Source organism: Crinia signifera, chromosome 6, assembly GCF_055691185.1.
Source record: "Crinia signifera chromosome 6, ASM5569118v1, whole genome shotgun sequence".
In the NCBI taxonomy this organism is placed as follows: Eukaryota; Metazoa; Chordata; class Amphibia; order Anura; family Myobatrachidae; genus Crinia; species Crinia signifera.
Genome location: NC_139222.1, coordinates 236,660,770 through 236,681,301, shown reverse-complemented (window position 1 = coordinate 236,681,301; position 20,532 = coordinate 236,660,770). Strand labels below are relative to the sequence as shown.

General features: G+C 43.1%; 1 protein-coding gene across 2 annotated transcripts in view; it reads left to right on the top strand.

Annotated features, from left to right (window-relative positions):
• The window catches only part of TMEM26 (transmembrane protein 26), a 68,781-nt gene that overhangs the window by 27,442 nt on the left and 20,807 nt on the right, over positions 1-20,532 (top strand). The window contains exons 2-5 of one of the 2 annotated variants that reach the window (XM_083149143.1): positions 1,159-1,214; positions 8,237-8,315; positions 12,962-13,030; positions 16,959-17,018. In XM_083149143.1, the coding sequence (XP_083005269.1) occupies positions 8,265-8,315; positions 12,962-13,030; positions 16,959-17,018 (180 nt within the window). In that variant the 5' untranslated portion in view covers positions 1,159-1,214; positions 8,237-8,264. The remainder of the gene's footprint in view (positions 1-1,158; positions 1,215-8,236; positions 8,316-12,961; positions 13,031-16,958; positions 17,019-20,532) is intronic. The other variant, XM_083149142.1, reaches the window with a different exon arrangement.

Sequence of the window (20,532 nt, the reverse complement as noted above, 5' to 3'; positions counted from 1 at the left end):
TCTGCCATGCCTTATATCAGACCGCAGGGCCGGATTTAGGGGCTAATGCACCCCTAGGCATAACAATAATTCCCCCCCCCCACCCCCACCCCCTCCTAATGGTATTATGGTCATTGATTACTTGTAAGCCAGTGGCGTAACTATACATTTTGCTCCTCCCTGACCCGGGTGGAACTGCCTGTCTGCTCCCTATCTGCTGGCCTGGCTTCCCAGGTGTTTTCCCAGCATGTGACGTGATGACTTCACACTCATAACGGAGAGGCTGAAGCAGAAGAGAGGCAGAGAGTGAGACCAGCAGACACTGCTGCTTCCCCTGGCACTGACAGGTCCCAGGCCGCCCCTGATCCACCCGCCCATCCTGTACACAGGAGCCAATAGCCTGCTCTGTGTACAGTCAATTGAATGAGTGGGGGGATTTGTTGTCTCTGACTGTCATGGCCACACCCGAGCCACGGCTTACTCGCCTCCGGTGCTCAGCCAGCGGGCAGTGGCAGGCAGCAGCATGTCAGTGCGCCGGGCGGGGGCCGGTGCCCACACAGACCCTGCTGCCGCTTGCTCCCCCAAGTGGCAGCAGGGGCTGCCTTACAGTAGTTATGCCACTGTTGTAAGCCCTCATTTGATAATAATAAATTCGCACTAACTGTGACATGTTCTTTTATTATGTATACATATTTACTAAGTTGGACAGGTTACAGGGGCAGTATCTGCATGTCCTATCCATTTACACTCTATTCAAGATGGAATATGGTACAGTACAGTGTATATTTTGCAGTTACTGGTACATTTCAAGCTGGCAGTACTATCACAAGCATCCAAATGCCGTCCCCTAGGCACGTGCCTCATGTGACTAATGGAAAGTTCAGCTCTGTCAGACCCTTACAGTTACTTTATCATTCAAGGTTGCTTATTAGCTTCTGTCTACCAGAGGAATTACATGTACAGTACGTAGGGCATAGATAGTTATCTACTGTGCTTTCATCACAACTCACCTCCTCCTGTTGTGACCAGTGGAGTGACAGGGACCTGTTTTTTTTTTTTTTTACCAAAGAGACAACAGAGGATTTGCATTAGTCAGTAGATTTCCTAGCTTATGTCCTGCTGACAATCTAAACACCAAGAACCATCTTGTTATTCTCCAATTGCTCTCTTTATTTTCAGATATTAATTTCAAGGGAGCGCGATCTGTAATCAACATGAATTGACTTCCCAAAAAGGTATTACCTGAGTGTTTCTAATGCACACATAATGGCTAATGCTTCTTTTTCAATAGTGGCATAGTTTCTCTTATGTACATTTAGTTTTCTAATAAAATAAATAAGAGGATGCACCTCATCCTTTGTGTTCTAAGGCATAACGTCACCCTTCCCTACACCTGATGCGTCTGTTTGTACCACAAATTGACATTTATAGTCAGGTGTCCTCAACACTGTTTGGTTGCTCAATGCTACAGTATCTCCAACACCTGCAAAGCCTTTTCTTCATCAGGGTTCCATTTAATCATAAAGTTATAGGGCCAGATGCACTAAGCTTCAAAAAGTTATAAAATAGAAAGTGATAAACAACCAACCAATCAGCTCCTGCCTGACATTTTTCAAACCCAGCCTGTGACATGGCAGTTATGAGCGGATTGTCTGGTGATTTACAGTATCACTCTCCATTCTATCACTTTTTGAAGCTTATTGTATCTGGCCCATAATGAGCATAACCATAAAGACCATAAAGATCAGTCAATAGAACTGCAATAGTGGAACACTGGGTATAAATGTTCTATAATACCCTATAATACCCTGTGATTCCTAAAAAAGCTCTCACCTGCTTCCTATTTAGGAGTCATGGCAATTTTTTGTATTGCCTCAACTTTATTAAGTTGGGGTATTATCAAACATGTGCCTTTGATGCATCTAAGTCTAGAGTGGATGAGTACCATGCCATTCACAGCTCTTCAGTAAGTTTATTCACACAAAGCATTGGGCAGGCATCAACCTTGGACAGATTATCAATTTACAAAAATCATTCCTGTTGGGTTTTGTGATGAAAACAATGAGACTTAAACACTATGGGCCTTATTCTGGTTGGAGCGGCCGGGCCGTACGCGTACGTTGCCGTACGCTCAGTTGTACGCCAGTTGTCGGAGTGTAAGGGCTGGCCCGTCCGCGTACGTTGCCGTACGCTCATTTGTACGCCACTCCCCTTCTACGTTGTTTCTGCCCGTACGTAAGCGGCTGATTTGTGGGTGGACTTAACCCCAACGGCCGCGTACGGCTAGCGTACGTTAATAGTGAACGTACGCACGTTTGGCCGCTCCGATCAGAATAAGGCCCTAAGTGACTTCAATTATATCTAACGCAGACATTTTTTAAATCTCTTCAGATACCGATCCCTGTTGAGCTTCTGGTATTTTAAAGTGCTTTTGGGTAACCATAACACTTGGTTCACTGATGACGTAATAATTTACCAGAAAAAAACCTCAAATTCTCTAAGAAGTTTTTTCTCCTCCTAGATGTCCTGCAGATATATGACCATGAATGAGGTCTAACACGGTTCTTCAATATGCCTTAAGAATTATTAATTGATCCACAATATTGGCTCATTTCATGTCTATTCAATTCAATGTACAAAGTTAACATCCACATTTGTGGACATTTAGTACCCGTGGGCATTTTTCTGCCAGTGCTCATGCAATTAGCTAGGACTGTGACAGGTCTGTGTGGGATTCCATAGCTGGCCATTGCTGCAGGGGTAAAGGCTGTGCTCTGATTGGCTCTGTGAGAAGTGACAAAGTCGAGCAAAGCTAGCAATGTCCTCTTTTGATTAGCAGCATCCTAGAGAAGGGAGGGTCTGAGCCAAGTTTTTGGGCCAGAAGTATCAAGCTTCAAAAAGTGATAAAATGGAGAGTGAGAAACAACCAGCCATTCAGCTCCTTACTGCCATGTTACAAGTTGGGTTTGAAAAATGACAGATGGGAGATGACTGGCTGGTTGTTTATCAATATCCATCTTATCACTTTTTAAAGCGTGATACATTTGGCCCAATGTGACAATTCTACATTGGGCAGACAATATTGTTAATACAGATGTGTCCAGCTATGCTAATGCTGGTAGTGCCGCACAGTATGCGACTGTCCATGAGCATAACCAGTGGTTGGTCCCTCTTCCACGGCAGACATGCTGAACCATGCCACAGCACAAGCAAAGAGATAAAAGGACACATCTGTACGATCTCTACATATGCAGGAATAGTACCGCAAGATGTCACCTCCAGATGGGACAGAAAATGAGGCTTGACAGAGTGCATGGGGCAAATGGCATTGCAGCATGGTGTACTGTTGGGCACAGAAATTTGCAAGCCAAGATATTAAACGGACTCATCGGTATGCCCAAGTTACAAGGATATTTGCCCTTCAACCAATACAACAAGTTTTTAGGGGGTGTAGCTATATACCATACTGTAGGTTTGCATATTAATGTTTCCATAGTAAACATGTATCCTTTTCATTTATAAGGTGGGATGTACTAAGCAAATAATCCGGTAAAACCCCCTGGTTTCCGGGGGTTTTACCACATTTTTAAATGTACTAACACCTGGCAACCCACCGACCCCTGCCGCAGATACCGCCCCCCCTCCCCCTGGCTTACCTTCCTCCAGGTCCTTTTGGACCCAAAAGGTAAACTCCTCCCCCCCCCTAGCAATGCAGCTGGACGTCCTTCCCACTGCAGGGGGGAGGAGGTGGTGCCGGGGACAGACTGTTTAGGCTTCCTGGCATGAAGGGAGGTGGTGCCCAGGGAGGTGACGGAGACCCCCCGTACACCACATCACAGGTACCGTGGGAGGGCCACCGTCACCGCACTGCAATTCTAGCCGCCTATGTTAATACATATGCGCTAGCATCGCTGCGGTCTGGCGGCGAGGGGCAGCAAGGTAGTTAATACATACTGTCCATGGTCAGAAAACAAACATGAGATTCATCGGATGCAAAGCAGGACTTGCAGCAACATCAATTCAAATGAGCGAATACACTATCTAAAAAGGGAAGGCCTTCTAACTCTAATGTGCAAACACCATCACATATAGCAAAATGCTTTAAGAATGTTGTACCTTAAATATGATTGGATGGAGTTGGACATTGTCCTCCATGATGCCACAACAAAAACTGAACCAGACGCAATTGCTACAGTACATTTGCAGAAAATGCAAAGATTCAGTGGCCAAAAGAATCTACTTTGTATTTATTTACAGCTTCTAGAAGAAAAAAAATAGCAATTCTGTTGCCATAACAACATCCCATGTGAAATAGAACTCCCATCTTAGTAAATTTTCCCCAGTGTATCTAGAAAGTATGGAATCATTTCATACTTAACAACCACCAAAAGACCAATGTACGGCCAGTTCATTTTACTGGATTTTATAAAAAATATACATCATCTGTTCAATAACATATACAAAAAAATGATTTTATTATTTATATATCTATTTAAGCATAAGCACTTTGGTAATGTACCTAATAAAGTCTAAAAAATACATGCCTACCCTCCCAAAATGACTAGGAGGCTCACAAAAATTAGGTGACGCTTCCTGCCCCATTTAAAGGTGGACAGAATTAGAGCAGAGGGGACATGTTTTGTGCTGAATTATATCACTGTAGCCTTGTCCCTATTATATAGTGTATTATAGAGCCAGAGCAGAGCCACAATGATGTAATTGTTCCACTACACCTCTGGACACCACCTGTGTGCTGCCACACCCCCTATGCACCAGCCGAGGAGCTAAATCGATAAAATCCATATGCAGTTGGTATTACAGGCAGTAGCATACAGGCACTCTTAGCATAGCAGACTCTTGATAGACTCCAATGGTACCTAGTTTAACCCACACAGCCCAGCCTATCACTTGGACAGCTATCAGTGGCGTAACTATAAATTTTGCTCCCCCCCCCCCCCAAAAAAGTTTGTGGTGCCCCCCCCCCTCCAGGCTTCTCTCCAGCGTGTTTCCCCAGCACGTGACATGATGACATCACACGCATAATGGAGAAGCTGAAGCAGGATAGAGGCAGAGAGACCAGCAGACACTGCTGCTTCCCTTGGCTCCGATGCATCCCAGGCCCATCCACCCGCCCATCCTGTACACAGTAGCCAATAGCCGGTTCTGTGTACAGTCAATTGAATCAGTGGGGGAATTTGTCATCTCTCCCATGGCCACACCCACGTTGCAGCTGACTCGCCTCCAGTGCTCAGTCAGTAGGCAGCGGCAGGCAGCAGCATGTCAGTGCTTCGAGTGGGTGCTGGCGCCCACACAGACCCTGCTGCGGCTTGCTCCCCCAAGCGGCTGCTGGGGCTGCCTTACAGTAGTTACGCCACTGGCAGCTATTCCACCATCAAGAGCAAGGTGACTTTGCACTGGAAACCCTTATATCAGGAAATTCCAGGTGCTGCTGATTACACACCTGGGATTCTGCTACTGCTACCAAAACCTGGTCTGGATCCTCCACATTACTTTCAAGTAGGGGAATGCTGGCTCTGCCACAGTATGTATAGCAATAATCATCCTCATCATCATAATCTCAGAATGAATGTTTTGCGGTGTTCTGCTTGTGTGAATTATTTAAAACAAAACTGCTACTGCTGATGTATTATCTCACATACCAAACTTCTTTTTCAATCTCCCAAATGTACCATTGAATGCTTTCTAAGCGCCACTGTCTTTTAAAATTCCTTTTTATGCAAATAATGCACCAATAATTATTTGAGAAGGACAGCAACTGCAAACATTTCAATAAAGGTAAATTTTTTTGAAAGTAACTGCTGTCAAAATTTTGACAGTTGTCCCAGAGAGCGCTGGGAATTGGGAATTCAAACTCAGCATCAGCAATCATTCCAATCTTTTGAATTTGTCTAATAATATTTTATTTATCATTTAAATAATGTGCAAAGGGTTATTTATTGCTGTACACTGATTTCCTCACGTGCTGCTTCCCACAGAGAAAAGCTAGGGTCAAACTAGGGTCTCCAGCAATAGTGAGCATGATACAGATGAGGATGGAGTGAGCATAACTGCTGCTTCTAAGTAAGCAGCAGTGATGTTCCGATATGTTACTGCAGCAAGAGGTGGCTAGCGTGATCTGAGGATGCAGCAATGACACCACCAGCCAAGTGACCCATATTGTTGCCGTAGCTCCGTCCAAGAGGCCAGGAAATTTCCATCATAGTACATGGGGGAGGGGCCCTAAACTGCACACTCTGGACATATGAGGTGCTACCTGCTGAGACCTGTAGTGCAGCAAGCAGGAGGAGGAGTTTGCAGGTGCACACTAAATATATATGCTAGACCTTTTAATATCTTTGCTATATTGCATTGGAGGTTATTAGCATAATGGTGGCCATTATTATGGGCTTGTCCACCGCGTCCAGGTTACCTCATTAGGACAAGTCCCTAACACTACTCTGGGACAGGTCCAGGGCACAGGGCCCCCCAGGCCAGCCCAGCAGAACCACCCCATGGCATCACATTAGTGTGAAATTAAAGTGATAGTAAAAGGGATAGGGGAAATTATATGTGATAGGAGTTACCTAGGTAAGAGGTAATAATAAATGTGAAGTGTGCTACATATATATTAAACAAACTAAAGGGGTGATTGAAAGTGTACGATATGATGCCATGGAGCAGCCCAGCAACAGCAGCCCAAAGAGCCGAGCACCCCAAACACAGTCCCACAGACTAACACTCAGCATATATATATATATATAGTAGGACTTACCCTCATAGTGCCAAGCTGAAGTGTGCCGTCTTGAATGTTGGACTCCAACCTAATTAAAAACAATCTGGGACAGGTGGGTGGGGTGCTAGTTAAGGAGGAAGGCGTCTCTAGTTCCTTCCAGTGTGTATGAATACACAACATATAGTACATGGGGGGAGGGGCCCTAAACTGCACACCCTGGACATATGAGGTGCTACCTGCTGAGACCTGTAGTGCAGCAAGCAGGAGGAGGAGTTTGCAGGTGCACACGAAATATAAATAAAGTCCCTAACACTACTCTGAGACAGGTCCAGGGCACTGTATATTGTTTTTGCAGTCGGATTATAAAAATTCTCTTGTCTGGACATTGGCTCACAGCAAAAAAAAAAAAAATAATATACTGCTATAGGCAGCACCATCTATAGTTTTGCTTTCAAAAGCTTTATGCATACCAGTGCATCGCAGCCCCATAGCATTTATATGGGGACTGCCCGTATGGGGACTCCTCATATATGTATTAACCACTACGTATGTATTAACACAGTACGTAGGTGTGCGCCAGTGGTGCCTCCAGCTGTGAACCACTGGCACACTACCCTCCAGTTGCCCCCTCCCCCTTCTGCCCCCCCCCCCTCCTGACCTCTGTGCTCCAGTGATCATACTGCGGAGCTCCCCTGCCGCTGTACCCGCCACTATTTGCACTGCATCAGTGACCAGGTGGAAGGCCCTGCTCAGGGAGGTTCGGGGCTGCTCGGGGGGAATCGGGAGCACTTGGGAGTTTCGAGCCGCACAAACTTGCTGCAGTGCGAATGGTGGTGGGGAGCTCCGGGGTAAGATTGCAGGGTGGGGGTGGAGAGACAGGAGGGGGGAGTCGGGACTGGCTGCTGCCATGAGTGGTTTGTCCCACAAGGGGTTAAAGTTTCTGGAGCTTTATTACATCTTAAGTTTAGTACATAATGCAAATGAGAGTTGTTGTGTATGGTGCAGAAGCGCTTTAAAAGAGGAGGGGGCCATATGCAGCTTCTGATTGGACCTTCTCTTCTCCTGTGGATCAGTAGATTCTGGCACTGTGCCAGAGACTACTGTGCATGCGCAGGTCTTCAGGAACTTGGTGTCAGCAATGCGTTGCACATGAGCAAATCACTGAAAAATTGCAGCAGTTGCCATTTTCCCTGTGATATTTGCACTTGTACAGCCGGCACTGGGCTGACAGAGAGGTAAGTATAGATAAATGAGTTTAGGGTGTGCAGGGGCCCGTGTGCACTGTGATGTGGCTTGGGGGAAATGCATTATAACTGAATGTAGGCTGCTGTAACCTATATCAAGCATTTAACTATAAGCTTTAGTTTACAGTAAGTTTGAATAATGAAAGAAAATCATTACTTAATAGCTACGGGTTACATTATTTTTGGTTTTTAATAGCACAAGAAGTACTGTATATCTAATATATTCATCCTGCCTTCTTTCCATTACATTTGCATTAAACTCTATTTAATGTTTCCACAGGTTCTCGCCTCCAATATTCTGCTACTTGATGAGTATAGTTCCATCCCTTTGGCTTCTTGAATTAAACTATAAATCTGAGGTAAGATATCTGTACTGTATCAACCCAAACTGAGGCTTTCCCTCACATATATACTGTATGGCCTGCTTCAGAGGTGGACACAGAATCCCCACAGCTGCATCTATTAGTGGTCTCCCATCTGCAACTTTAAAGCACCTCTGTCTCACCAACAAGGAACACCCATTCTCAATACACTTCTCCCTGCATGCTCCCTACTGTAGAGTATATCATAGATATGACTTCCACATGGTCGACATTGCTGTGAAAGAAACGCAGAAGGCTGATTAAGCCTGAGGGAGCATAAACCACTGAGGGTTCTTCACAGGTTACACAGTGCTGTTGGTCACATGTATGTTAATGTGGATGGGCACAAGGCCTATCAGAGCAGGGGGAGGGTTTTAGACAGGGTAGGAAGGGATTATGAGTTATAGTGACAACCCTCTGTCTGAAGAAGCCCCACCCACCCTGCCCTTTTTCTCTTCTTCTTCGGCGGTGGTAAAGAAGGTCATTCTTTAATAACTCTGTGTGTGTGTAGGTACTGGGGTGCACTCTCCCTCAACATCGAATGTCATGGGCCATGCTTCTGTATGGGGGATGGCCACACCACCAGGCCGGGTGGCTGACCAGGAAGAGTGATCACCAGCGATGTATGTATTCATAGTGATCTTTAACCCCACCTTTCCTATAGTGACCATTCTTTAGTGCCGCCACCATTTATAGTCATAATTTTAGTTGTCAAAATTAATTTGACATTCTTTTGAAACGCCAGCACTTTGTGTCCGTGTCTTTATTTTAGGTTAAGTTATTTAAGTTTAAAGTTAAGGTTGTATTTAGGTTTGTCAACAGACAAGGTGTAAACCGGGAAGATACCCGATGGTGAGTTTATGTAGATAATGTACAGTAGGGAGCGAGTGCTACAGAGGATTACTGTACATGGGTTTTTGCTTTTAATAAGAACAGAACCAGGAATACTTTTAAAAATAATAAAGCTGCTTCTGAGGATAAAAGCCAGAAATTAGTACAGAGAGTAAAGACAAACTCACTAGATCACAGGACCCAATAGAGTGATCAAGCGGTAGCATGGCATTGTATTGTGTAGATTTAAAAAGAAAACGTATGAAGCATGACTTGTAGAAATGTTTAAAGTGCAATAGTGTGCTTACCGTGTGCCTGCATTGAGTAGATGTGGTTACTTAATTTGTTAATAAGTGAAATGTGTATGGTGCATGGGAGAGTATTGTGTGCGGGTTCATGTATTTTAGCTTTGTGCGTGCTGATCGGTGTTGCGAACGTTGGCCGCTAAGTGGTTGCCCTCCGAGGCCTGAGACTTGCCTTTTCCAAGAGAATGATTTTGAGCTTGAACAGTCCAAGTGCTCGCATAGTGCTGTGAAGCCACCACCCAGCACTTGTAGTCAGCATCCTTGTACACGCCTCAGTTTCCGCCCCATTTTACAAGTTTTGCGGCCGCGTCCATCCATACGCCCACATAATGCCTACTTTGCTAGTGCTTATTTGCAAGTGTATTTTTGTTCGCAAGGTCGTGTTCGTGTAAGGTTAGCCAAACCTGCACATGCGCATTGCGAATGGTACGCATGCGTATTAAGCAAGTACACTCGCTCTGTGCGAATTCGCGTCCAAGCGAGTCAACCAGAATAAGGCCCTTAAGGTGCAAACACACTGTACAATATTTTTGACCAATTTCGTTGAAAGAAATTTCCCTTGAACACAGTTTCCTGGACAAAAGATATTGCCGAAAGATATTGACAACAGACGACAGATGAAAGATATAGCTACAGGTAATAGGCTCTTTTTGAAAGATATCCAAATTGAGCTGCATGCACAGTTGACGAACAATCTTGATGAACAACTGGCGGGTATGTGCATCATCATTTGTCATTCTTCGCAAACGCACTGAAAGACCAATTTCGTTTATAATGGCCGAAATTAAGAAAATTGGTCAAAAAAATTGTACAGTGTACTGACGGGGCCATTTAACCATAAAAGATGACCTTTTTACAAGATTTACAGTACTTGTAGAGACAAATTGAAAAACAATTGTTAGGGAAATATGTTTCATCTCATTGCATACATTTTGCAATACATGAGATGCAATGAGATGCAATCTAGTACAAAAAGTATGTGCAGCACATACTTTTTGAGCTGTGCGGTGAGATGTGTGCGGGAGCGCGCATCTCATCGCACACAGCAAATTGTATCATGCATGGGCACCTTTAAGAAAAAAATCTGCCTGGAACAATCTGCACAGACAAATCTGTTGACTTCTTAGGGGCTTGAAAAATGTTGGTATACACTGTAGTTGCTCTGGCAGAAAAATCTGTTTGGGGACTGAATGCTGATTAGTGATTCCTGGGAAATCTGTAGATCATTGGGATAAAGGGAAATTTACTAAATTTACTAAATTTGCTGACCATGCAAGGGGCTGTGGCCTACTATCATAAAACAATAAAAAAAACTCCAATCACAGAGATTCTGCATGAGGGTGTGGGCCTAATGGCATAAATAGTACATCCCTATCCCTGTCACCGCCCATCTGCTTCTCCTCTGCAGGCATCTCCAGGTGTGTAAATAATTGATCGGTCAGCAGTCAGCGTTGACCTTTTCGCTAGGCAGCGGTTATACATAGATTAGCGAACAGGTCTGAATTGGGCCCAAAATACCAACGTCCACATAGTGCATGTGCAAAAATGTACAATGCATGAGTTATAGAGTGTTTGCACGTTGTTGCTGCTGTGATCGAGACAGGCGGAATCAGAAGAATTGCCGAAAATTGTGTATTGTGGTTTGGTTGCTAGAATAATATGCAAATATATTCCAATCAGTGGGCGTGTTATGGGACTATCACGGGCATGTCAGTGCAAGCAGCTGCATTTACAGATGTACAGCTGCTGGCATAGAAGGCCATAGTTATACAGAGAAACTCTACCTGCCATATGACTGATGCAAGATATAGTCATGCAACCAAAGGTAGCGTCCAAGGTCAGTAGCGCACGCAGGGGGGGTTTCTGAGTACCCAGAACCCCCCAGGAGTCTGAGGGCGCTAGGCTGAAAGCTTAGGGTCCCCTCTTTCCATGGGTACAAGAATTTTGAAAATCGGCCCTTGGGAACCGGAGATATCTGACTTCAAAGCAGTGGCCCCCATCCAAGCCTGTTAATTGCTCTTCCCAGTCAGATATTTCAGGTTCTGTCTGACGTAAAGTATTTCTGAGGGTATATTCCAAAAGCTGTGCCTCTCCCCCTTTGATGGACATTAGTAGCTTGTCTCTACTGTTGCCAGAACCAGAGATATCAGCCTTCCAGCAGCTGGTTACTGCTCCAGCTCCACACACCTGGTATGTAGTTTTATATCCTTGTTGGCAGATTGCTCTACCTCCTGAACTCTGATCCCCTAGTCCCAAATATCAATTGGTAGGTGGGATTCTCTAGTTTTTAATTCCATTAAAATCGAAGAAATCTATTCCTGGTAACTGGAGATATCTGCAGTCAAGCAAGCTGTCCTCCCACCAGAAAATTATGAATAATAAGCCCACTCCACTATGCACCCCTCCTCTGCATATTAAACATCCTCTATCACCCTGGAAGTTATGTATCAGGGCCCCTTCATTCAGCCCAATGCCCCCTTCTCCCACCCCATCTCCCACCATCTGTGCAGAAAAGGGGTAATTAGTGGAAATTACTGATCCAGGCCCTACATGTTGAGCGGTTGATATAATACCCCTATAATACCCCCTACCACCAACAGGACATCAAAGCTTCCCCCACCCCTACTGCTGGAGGATCAGTAGGTGCCCCAATACATTGATATGCCCAGGGGTCTACACTGCTGTTGACGCCCCTGTATGTATGTATATATATATATATATATATATATATATATAAAAATTTTTTTAATTATTATTATTATCTATATACATTTGGTTATCTATAATATTTTAACTGACCCGGCATATACTGGGTCACCTAAGTGTCTATCTCCGTGCTTTGATCCGCCCCTCTGGAAACCCCCTTCTGAAAATCCTGCGTTTGCCCCTGAAGGTGCAAATATGTACTTTCCATTTTGACTATATAGTCAATATCGGAGGAAAAGTTAGTAGATAAACTCTATACAGCTTGCAATGCCAATGCATGGCCCCGAAAGGTTGGAGTCGCAAGTGAAAATAGACTGTGCAGGCAGTTAAATGTGTTCTAGTATAGTCAGAATCGTAAATAATCAAAATTGCACAGAAATATAGTCAAAATCCTACTGAAATATATTCTCAAAATTGGTGTTCATGGGAAATCACAGTCAAGATTGATCAGAGCCAAAATTGTTTATTCAGCTATAGAAATGCACCAGCATGCATGGATGATCAAAGTAAGCATTTCAGTCCTTGCACATTTGGCTGCATGGATGAACATGAGGGAAAATGTAATAGCCGTAGTTGAGTAAAGGGTTGGATGACCACCAAAAGGTTGTATTTCTGCTTGGGCTTCTGCATGTGACCCCCAAATTCAGGCCCTACTTACACAACCAAGAGTGCGCGAATTTCATGCATATTAATTGGCTTCTACAGAGAAAATAAAAGAAAATATTTCAACGTAAGTAAAACAGGAAACATTTCACTTGATCTGAAGCTAAATTAATGTATTTTCATTCACTTGTTTTTCAGACATTAGGAAATAGTAGTAAGACCACCGAGGACAGCATATTGTTATATGATGGGAACTTCCTAACCGTAGTAAGTATTGTGTTGCATACAATGTTCCCTTTAATTTTACGAGGGCTGTGTGCGGCAAAAGATTTTGGCTGTGCGACTTTGGAAGGAAATTTAAATTTTTGTGCGTCACTTATATATAACTGGAAAATGACGTTCAGCATTTGTGTTACTTTACTTCAAAATGATATTAAACATTTAAACATTCAAAACACAGCACACAATGTAGTTAATGGGTGAAACACACATTAATTGAGTCCACAACTGCAAAAAGGGACCACTGCTGCTTTGTGCGCTCAGTTGTAATGTCTGTGCGCACGCTCGTCGAGTTGTGTGCGCGCGCACGTGCGCACAGCTTAGAGGGAACACTGGTTGCATAATGCTTTCCTCATCAGCAACAAAAAACAAAATGGCTGATCAAATCTGTGTATTCTGCACTAAAGACTTTACATTACCTCCTGAATGTGAGAGGATCATCCCGTGTTTTTAAAGCAACAATCACTTACAAGGCGAAATCAACCTGGGTCAAAATCCCAAACCACCGCAAACTCGTACCCTATTATATCTCCCTGCTTCAATCTACAGAATCATACATTTGTTAATCCCTGACTAATGTGTTACCTATTCAAATCGTAACTAAGATCTGTTCTCTATCTCTCATTCTCACTCTCTCTCGCTCCCTTTCTCTTAAATCACCATTAGGTTGCCACCATTAGATCGACATTCATTGAGGTCGACATGACTGAATGTCGACATGGGTTAAGTTGACAGGGTCATTAGGTCGACACGAGCATTAGGTCGACATGGGGAAGGTCAACATTCAAAAGGTCGACATGGGGGTTTTCACAATTTTTTTGAGCCGTATTTCATGCCCTACCAAGCACTACAGCAGACAGCGACACCACAGGCAGGGAAGAGGAACTGCATGGGTTTTCAAAACTGGCGGGTACAAGAATGAACACTAAAGGTGAGATTTAAATAGATGAGAGATTCAGAAAGTGAGAGATTTGGGAAGAAATCTCAAGTTTTTTTTAAAGTGGCAATCATTTTACACTGCAAAACCAGCTTGATTTTGCAGTGTAAATGATTGCCGCTTTAAAAAAAACTGGAGATTTTCCAAATCTCTCACTTTCTGAATCTCTCATCCTATTAAATCTCACCCTACGATTCCATTGCACTTTACAATTGGAGACAGTGATAAAACAAACTGGATAACAACAGACTTGGAGGTTAGAGGGACCTGCTGCAAGTTTACAGGCTATTGTTCTCAGCTGCAATACAATACATGGAACAATACAATAGGGGATTAGAAAAGGATTAAATCAGACAGCTCCGGCTCACTTAATCCTATTAAAGGACTAGATGAGGATGGCTCTATCTGTAAACCAGATAGATGAGAGGTGCGATTGAATCCTCTCTTGCCCTCCTCCTGGATGATGGCGTTCTCGTGATATGCAGCCACATATGTGTGGTAGGAATAGCATGTGGTCTCACGGTGCTTTATAGGATAAATCAAAGTACTAGATGCAGGAGTTTCTTAGCGGTTTCTCTGCCAATATTCTGAGACAGTTTCATAAGAGGTTGACAAAAATCTTTAAAAAAAAAAATTCAACCTCACAATTCATTATTGACATAGATTTATACAACAAAATCAAACCCTAAAGTTTAATACTAGGTAAAACAGAACATTACTGCAGTAGCAGATTAAAATTCAGTGGGATAAATTTGTATATGTACCATGTTTTAGGGTCATTTTTGCCCATTCATCATTGCAGATTTGCTGCAGGCCATTCAGGATGGTTGTAGAACTGGAATTTCAAAATAGTGCCATAGATTCTCCATTAGATTAAGATTTGGGCTTTGACTTGTCATTGTAGAAAATGTTGCATTGTTGTTCAGCCACACAAGTGTTGTGTTGGCCTTGTGCTTGGGACCATTGTCCTACTGAAAGGTGATCCTTCTCCCAAGTAGACTGAAGTAGGGTGTTTAGTAGTATATCTGTGTATTTTGTTGCATCCATCAGTCCTTCAATTTTAAGATGCTCTACCGTCCCCACAACGTGATGCTGCAAACCCCTAGGTAATACATGAGCAATAATGTAATGTGTTTGATGAAGAATGAACAGCGTTGGGTTTGCACTGCATATAGCATTTTAAATGGGGGAGAAAAAGCTAAATTTTTGTCTTGTTTTACCACAAGCCTTATCCCACATTTTAGCTGGATCAATTTTCTGTCAACTCTAGATGTGCTTACAAGTGCTTTTGGTTCAATAATGGGTTCTTTCTATCCATCCTCCCACACCGGCCAGTGTGATATGGATGACTCATGCATATTCTCTCCAGTCCATCTAATGACTCTGCAGTCATGTGACGGGGGGACTGATTAGTGATTCTTGGGAAATCTGTAGATCATTGGGATAAAGGGAAATGCATCATAGTGATGTCATAGTCATAATTATATATGTAATATTATTAAGCTAAAGAACATATTGGAGAAAATAAACTGTTTCAGAAGCAGTGACATTATGGGGGAAATTTACTAAAGGAAATTTGTAAAAAAAATAGGTGTATTTGTATCCAGAAATACACTTATTTTTGACATTTACTATCCCGAAAATACGGCAATTCGTATTCGTATTGATGTGCTATCAATACGAATACGAATTGCCGTATTTTCAGGATAGTAAATGTCAAAAATAAGTGTATTTCTGGATACAAATACACCTATTTTTTTTTTACAAATTTCCTTTAGTAAGTTTCCCCCTAAATGATGATAAATAGGACAATTATTCATATTTGCCTTCTCTTTAGGATCTTGTGACACCCCTTTTTTACCCTTAAAAGAGTAGGCATCCCTCCCCCATTCCACTTACTTTCTATTGAAGTAGGTTAATGCTGGGATAAATACAGTAAATTTGCTGACCATGCAAGGGGGCATGACCTACTATCAAAACAATCGAAAAAATCCAATCACAGAGATTCTGCATGTGGGCGTGGGCCTAATGGCATAATTAGTACATCCCTATCCCTGTCACCGCCCATCTGCTTCTCCTCTCCAGGCATCTCCAGGTGTGGAAATAATCAATCGGTCGGCGGGGCGGCGGTCAGCGCTGACCTGTTTGCTAGGCTGCGAGTATACAAAGACTAGCGAACAGGTCTAAGGTGCATAAACAGTGCAATATGTGCTTTCCATTTTGACTATATAGTCAATATCGGAGGAAAAGTTAGTAGATAATATCTATACAATATCTTGCAATGCCGATGCGTGCCCCCGCAAGGTTGGAATCGCAAGTGAAAATAGACTGTGCAGGAAAGGTCAATTTTGACTATATTGTTTGTATACAATTTAGTGTTGTAGTATAGTCAGAATCATAAATAATCAAAATCGCACAGAATTATAGTCAAAATCCTCCTGAAATATAGTTAAAATTGGTGGTTCTGGAATTCGGGAAGTTCATGGGAAATCACATAGTCAAAATTGATCATAGCTAAAATCGCAACGTGTTCATAGGTGCCGATTCTGTGGGTGCCTGAGGGCCCGAGCACCCACCCGCTCAGCAGCGGCCCACCCGCCCATGTCCCGCTGCACTCGCCCTCCCTCATCACTGGCACAGGTACTGTGTGGGCATTTAGTACCTGCACTGTGGGGGCATTTATGTATTTGGCACTGTTGCCATAATTTGAATATTGGAGACAGCTGTGCTCCGTAATATAAATCAGTATTATTTTGTGGCTACGCCCCTTTCCCATGAAGCCACTCCCCTATATTTTTGGCTTGAGCACCCACCAGCAAAAACATAAATCGGCACCTGTGAACGTGTTTATGCACCTATAGAAATGCACCAGCATGCATGGATAATGAAAGTAAGCAAATGCTTCAATGTAAGTAAAGCCCAAAACATTTTACTTGATCTAAACCTGAACTAATGTATTTTCATCCACTTGTTTTTCAGGATAGTAGTAAGACCACCGAGAACAACACATTGTTACACAATGTGGACTTGCTAAACTTAGTAAGTATTGTGCAGCATAAGGCTTTTCTCATCAATAAACAAAAACAAAACAAAATGGCTGATCAAATCTGTGTATTCTGCACTAAAGACTTTACATTACCTCCTGAATGTGAGCGGATCATCTGAGTGTGAGTGAATCATTTGGTGCATTGGGAGTGACTTGATTCTAACTCTCTTGTCTTGTTCTGCTGCATCTGACATTGTTGACCACTCTCTTCTCATACAAACACCACATTATCTCGATCTTTTGGAAACTGTCCTAACTTATTAAATTGCTCTTTCAGTATTCATTTGTCTGTATCCACTTCCTCTTTAATTCCTTCAGAAGTTGAACTCTCCCAAGGCTCTGTGTTATGTCCACTGCTCTTCTCTATCCATTCCATTTCTCTTAGACAATCAATAAGCTACTTTGGATTTCATTGTCATCTCTGTGAAAATTATATCCGGATATAGTTATACTCTGGGTTTCTAACCATCCATGTTTGCCCATGTTACTAAAAGTCTTTTAACTATTTTCATATTGATTTTCATCATAAAACATTCTTCTACTCCTGCTCTACTCTGTCAGTCTCTATATTGTACACTATTTTATAGAATCCAATATAGAATACTTATACATACTGTACTACTCTCTAGAATACATCCCTTACAACCTTAACATTTTCCACCCACTAAGCTATTCTTCTAATGGGCTAACGCCCCTCTTTAGAGTTCATAAAAATTGTACATATTTTCTCTTTCTATACTTAAACATCGGTTTGGTACAGGATCCCGGCGCTTAGGGTGCCAGTGGTCAGAAGACCATTAGTGGCATCCCAACCGAGGATCCCATCATCTCTTAAATAAGTATTCTGACCCTCTCCCCAGGCCCGATTCAGGGTTATTGCCACTCTAGGCTAATACAGAAGTTCCCCCTACCCTGCCACACACACATACACACACTAAGGGCCTTATTCTGCTTGGTGCGTTGGGACCGTACGCCGTCGGATCGGGTTTTTTTTTGTTCTGCGCATGCGTACCTTCCGCAATGCGCAGGCGCGGCGACTTCACAACGCTCATGGGCGGGTCTTTCCGTGCGAAAAAACCTGTCCGCAAGAGTACTGTCATTGTGGGCGGCATAAGGGCGTGTTGAGGGGAGCGGCCGAAATAATGGGGAAAACTGGGTGTAAACATGGGCGTGCACGGGGGTGTGCACCAAAAATGTACGGTGCTACAACCGCTCGATCGGCGAACGCACCGTGCATTTCAGACAGAAGACAGGCAGACGACAACGATACCTCCAGACCACCCCTAGAGATACTGTATGAGAGTGGACGGCTGGGTCTGCTAATTAACACTGATTACTACTCAAACTCATACACCTGAATGTAATAAGCAATGCTGCAACCTATTAAGTCAAAACCATTATTTCACTACCTGCAAGCCACACACAGCCCACAAACACATTGGAAGCTTATCTTTCTATACTTCTCTACATTTAAAGGTTGGTTTAGTTTTAGGTAAGATTCATTTTAACACCTGCTTATATATGCCAAGGTAGTTAGTTTATAACCATCTAGACACATTAAAATGCATGAATGTTTAATGTTGTTAGATTAAAACATCACACATAACATCAGGGTAGGTATACATGTTAAAAATTCTGAACAAACTAATTATGGACATAATTTAGTACATACACACAAACACCAACATAACTTTATTTTAAAAGTAAAAGCAATGTGGGGACACATAGATAGTGATTAAAATGCAACATTAGAACATAATAAATATACATGTAATGAGGGTTAAAATGTATTTTTATTAGGGTGTCCATTAAGGTAGACAATTGAGGTAATAGAAAACAATAATTGAATAGCAATTAGAATAATTCATTTAATTGCCTTAATCATAGTTGAAAGGCTAGATTAGCAGGACCATATAAGTGAAGGGTATGCCACCATGCACGGACGTACGCTCACTCTCACGATCGGTGACATACGCTGAGTTTTCCATTGAAAACAGGTGAGAGCCGTCCGTGCACGGTGGCGTACGCTCAGATAGCTGCAAGATGTCGGTGGGAAAACGGCCGAGAGACGTCCGTAAACGGTGGCGTACGCTCTGTTGTACGCCAGTTATCGGTGTCTAAGAGGAGATCCTTCCGTGTACGCTCAAGTGTATGCCACTCCCCTTTGTCGATGTTTGTGATCGTCCATATGCGGATGTTTTGTGGGTGAACTTACGCTCACCGTCCGCGTACGGGAAACGTACGGTGAAACGGACCGTACGTACGTTTGGCCGACCGAACCAGAATAAGGCCCTAAATCTCTTCCAGTCATCCCTGCCTTGTTGATGCTGGCAATCCCAGCAGGCATGCCGCTCCCACAGTTCCCCAACCCAAACCCTTGCTCTGATTGCAACAGGAAGCGCTCCCACAATTTCTAGGGAGGATCTCATTCATACTTTTCCCATCCCCAACCCCAGCGGCACCATCCCAGCACTCCGGGCTGCGGCTTGATCAGATTATTGGTAATCAGGCCCTGCCTCTCACCATACCCCCTAACCCTCTCTACCTACAGCCTAACCATAACCATATCCCCTCATTCTTAACACTAACTGTACTCCCTTAGCGACTAGCGCTAACTTTTCCTTCTTAATGCCTAACCCACAACCTAACCATAATTTACCCCCACCACTTATCACTTGCCCACCATGTAGTGTCTAAAGCTATTTCTTATATTCTCAGCCATTATCCTATAAAGTATGTAGCACTTAGCCTTATGTACAAAAGCCTTATTTCCCTATAGATTGTAAACTTGCAAGCAGTCCCCTCTTACGTCTCTGTTTATTGGTTTATCTCCATTCTTGTTTTATCGCTGCTGCTATATAAACAGATCCTAATGAATAAATAATATATATGAGAATGTGTGCACGAATCATTTGGGTCACTGGAAGTGTATGAGAGTGGATAATTTGGCACATTTTCCAGTGTATATATCTCCTTCCATGGCCTCTATGGCCTGTAATACTCACTGTCTTCAGACTGTTTAGTAATTGCCTCTTTACTGGGTGGTCCAACTTATTGAATTATTTAGTACATTGATCTGGGAAGTTGGATAAGAATGATGTATGATAAAGGATGATTCTAATAGAGCAGACAGATAGTGTAGGAAATTGTGTTATTGTTTTAAGAAACAAAAGGAAAACGCTTACTTAAAAATCCCATAGAAGATGTAACTCTTTATGTGACTGGTTTAAGTTTTTTATCTTCTGAAGGCCTGATTCAGAGACGGATACAAGAATCGGTGTTTCTCTGATTATCAGCAGACTGCTCATGTGCATAGCTAGTGTTCTAGCCATAGAGCAGTCAATTTCTCCCTTGTGGGGGTCCACAACCCCATAGAGGGAGAATAGAATAGGTGGTAAGCGTATCGAGCCACCGCCAGTCGGGATCCCGATGTGGGGCTAATGACTGTATGGATCCCGACTGTCGGAATGGCATACCACACCCATCTCCGAATCAGGCCCTAGTCAG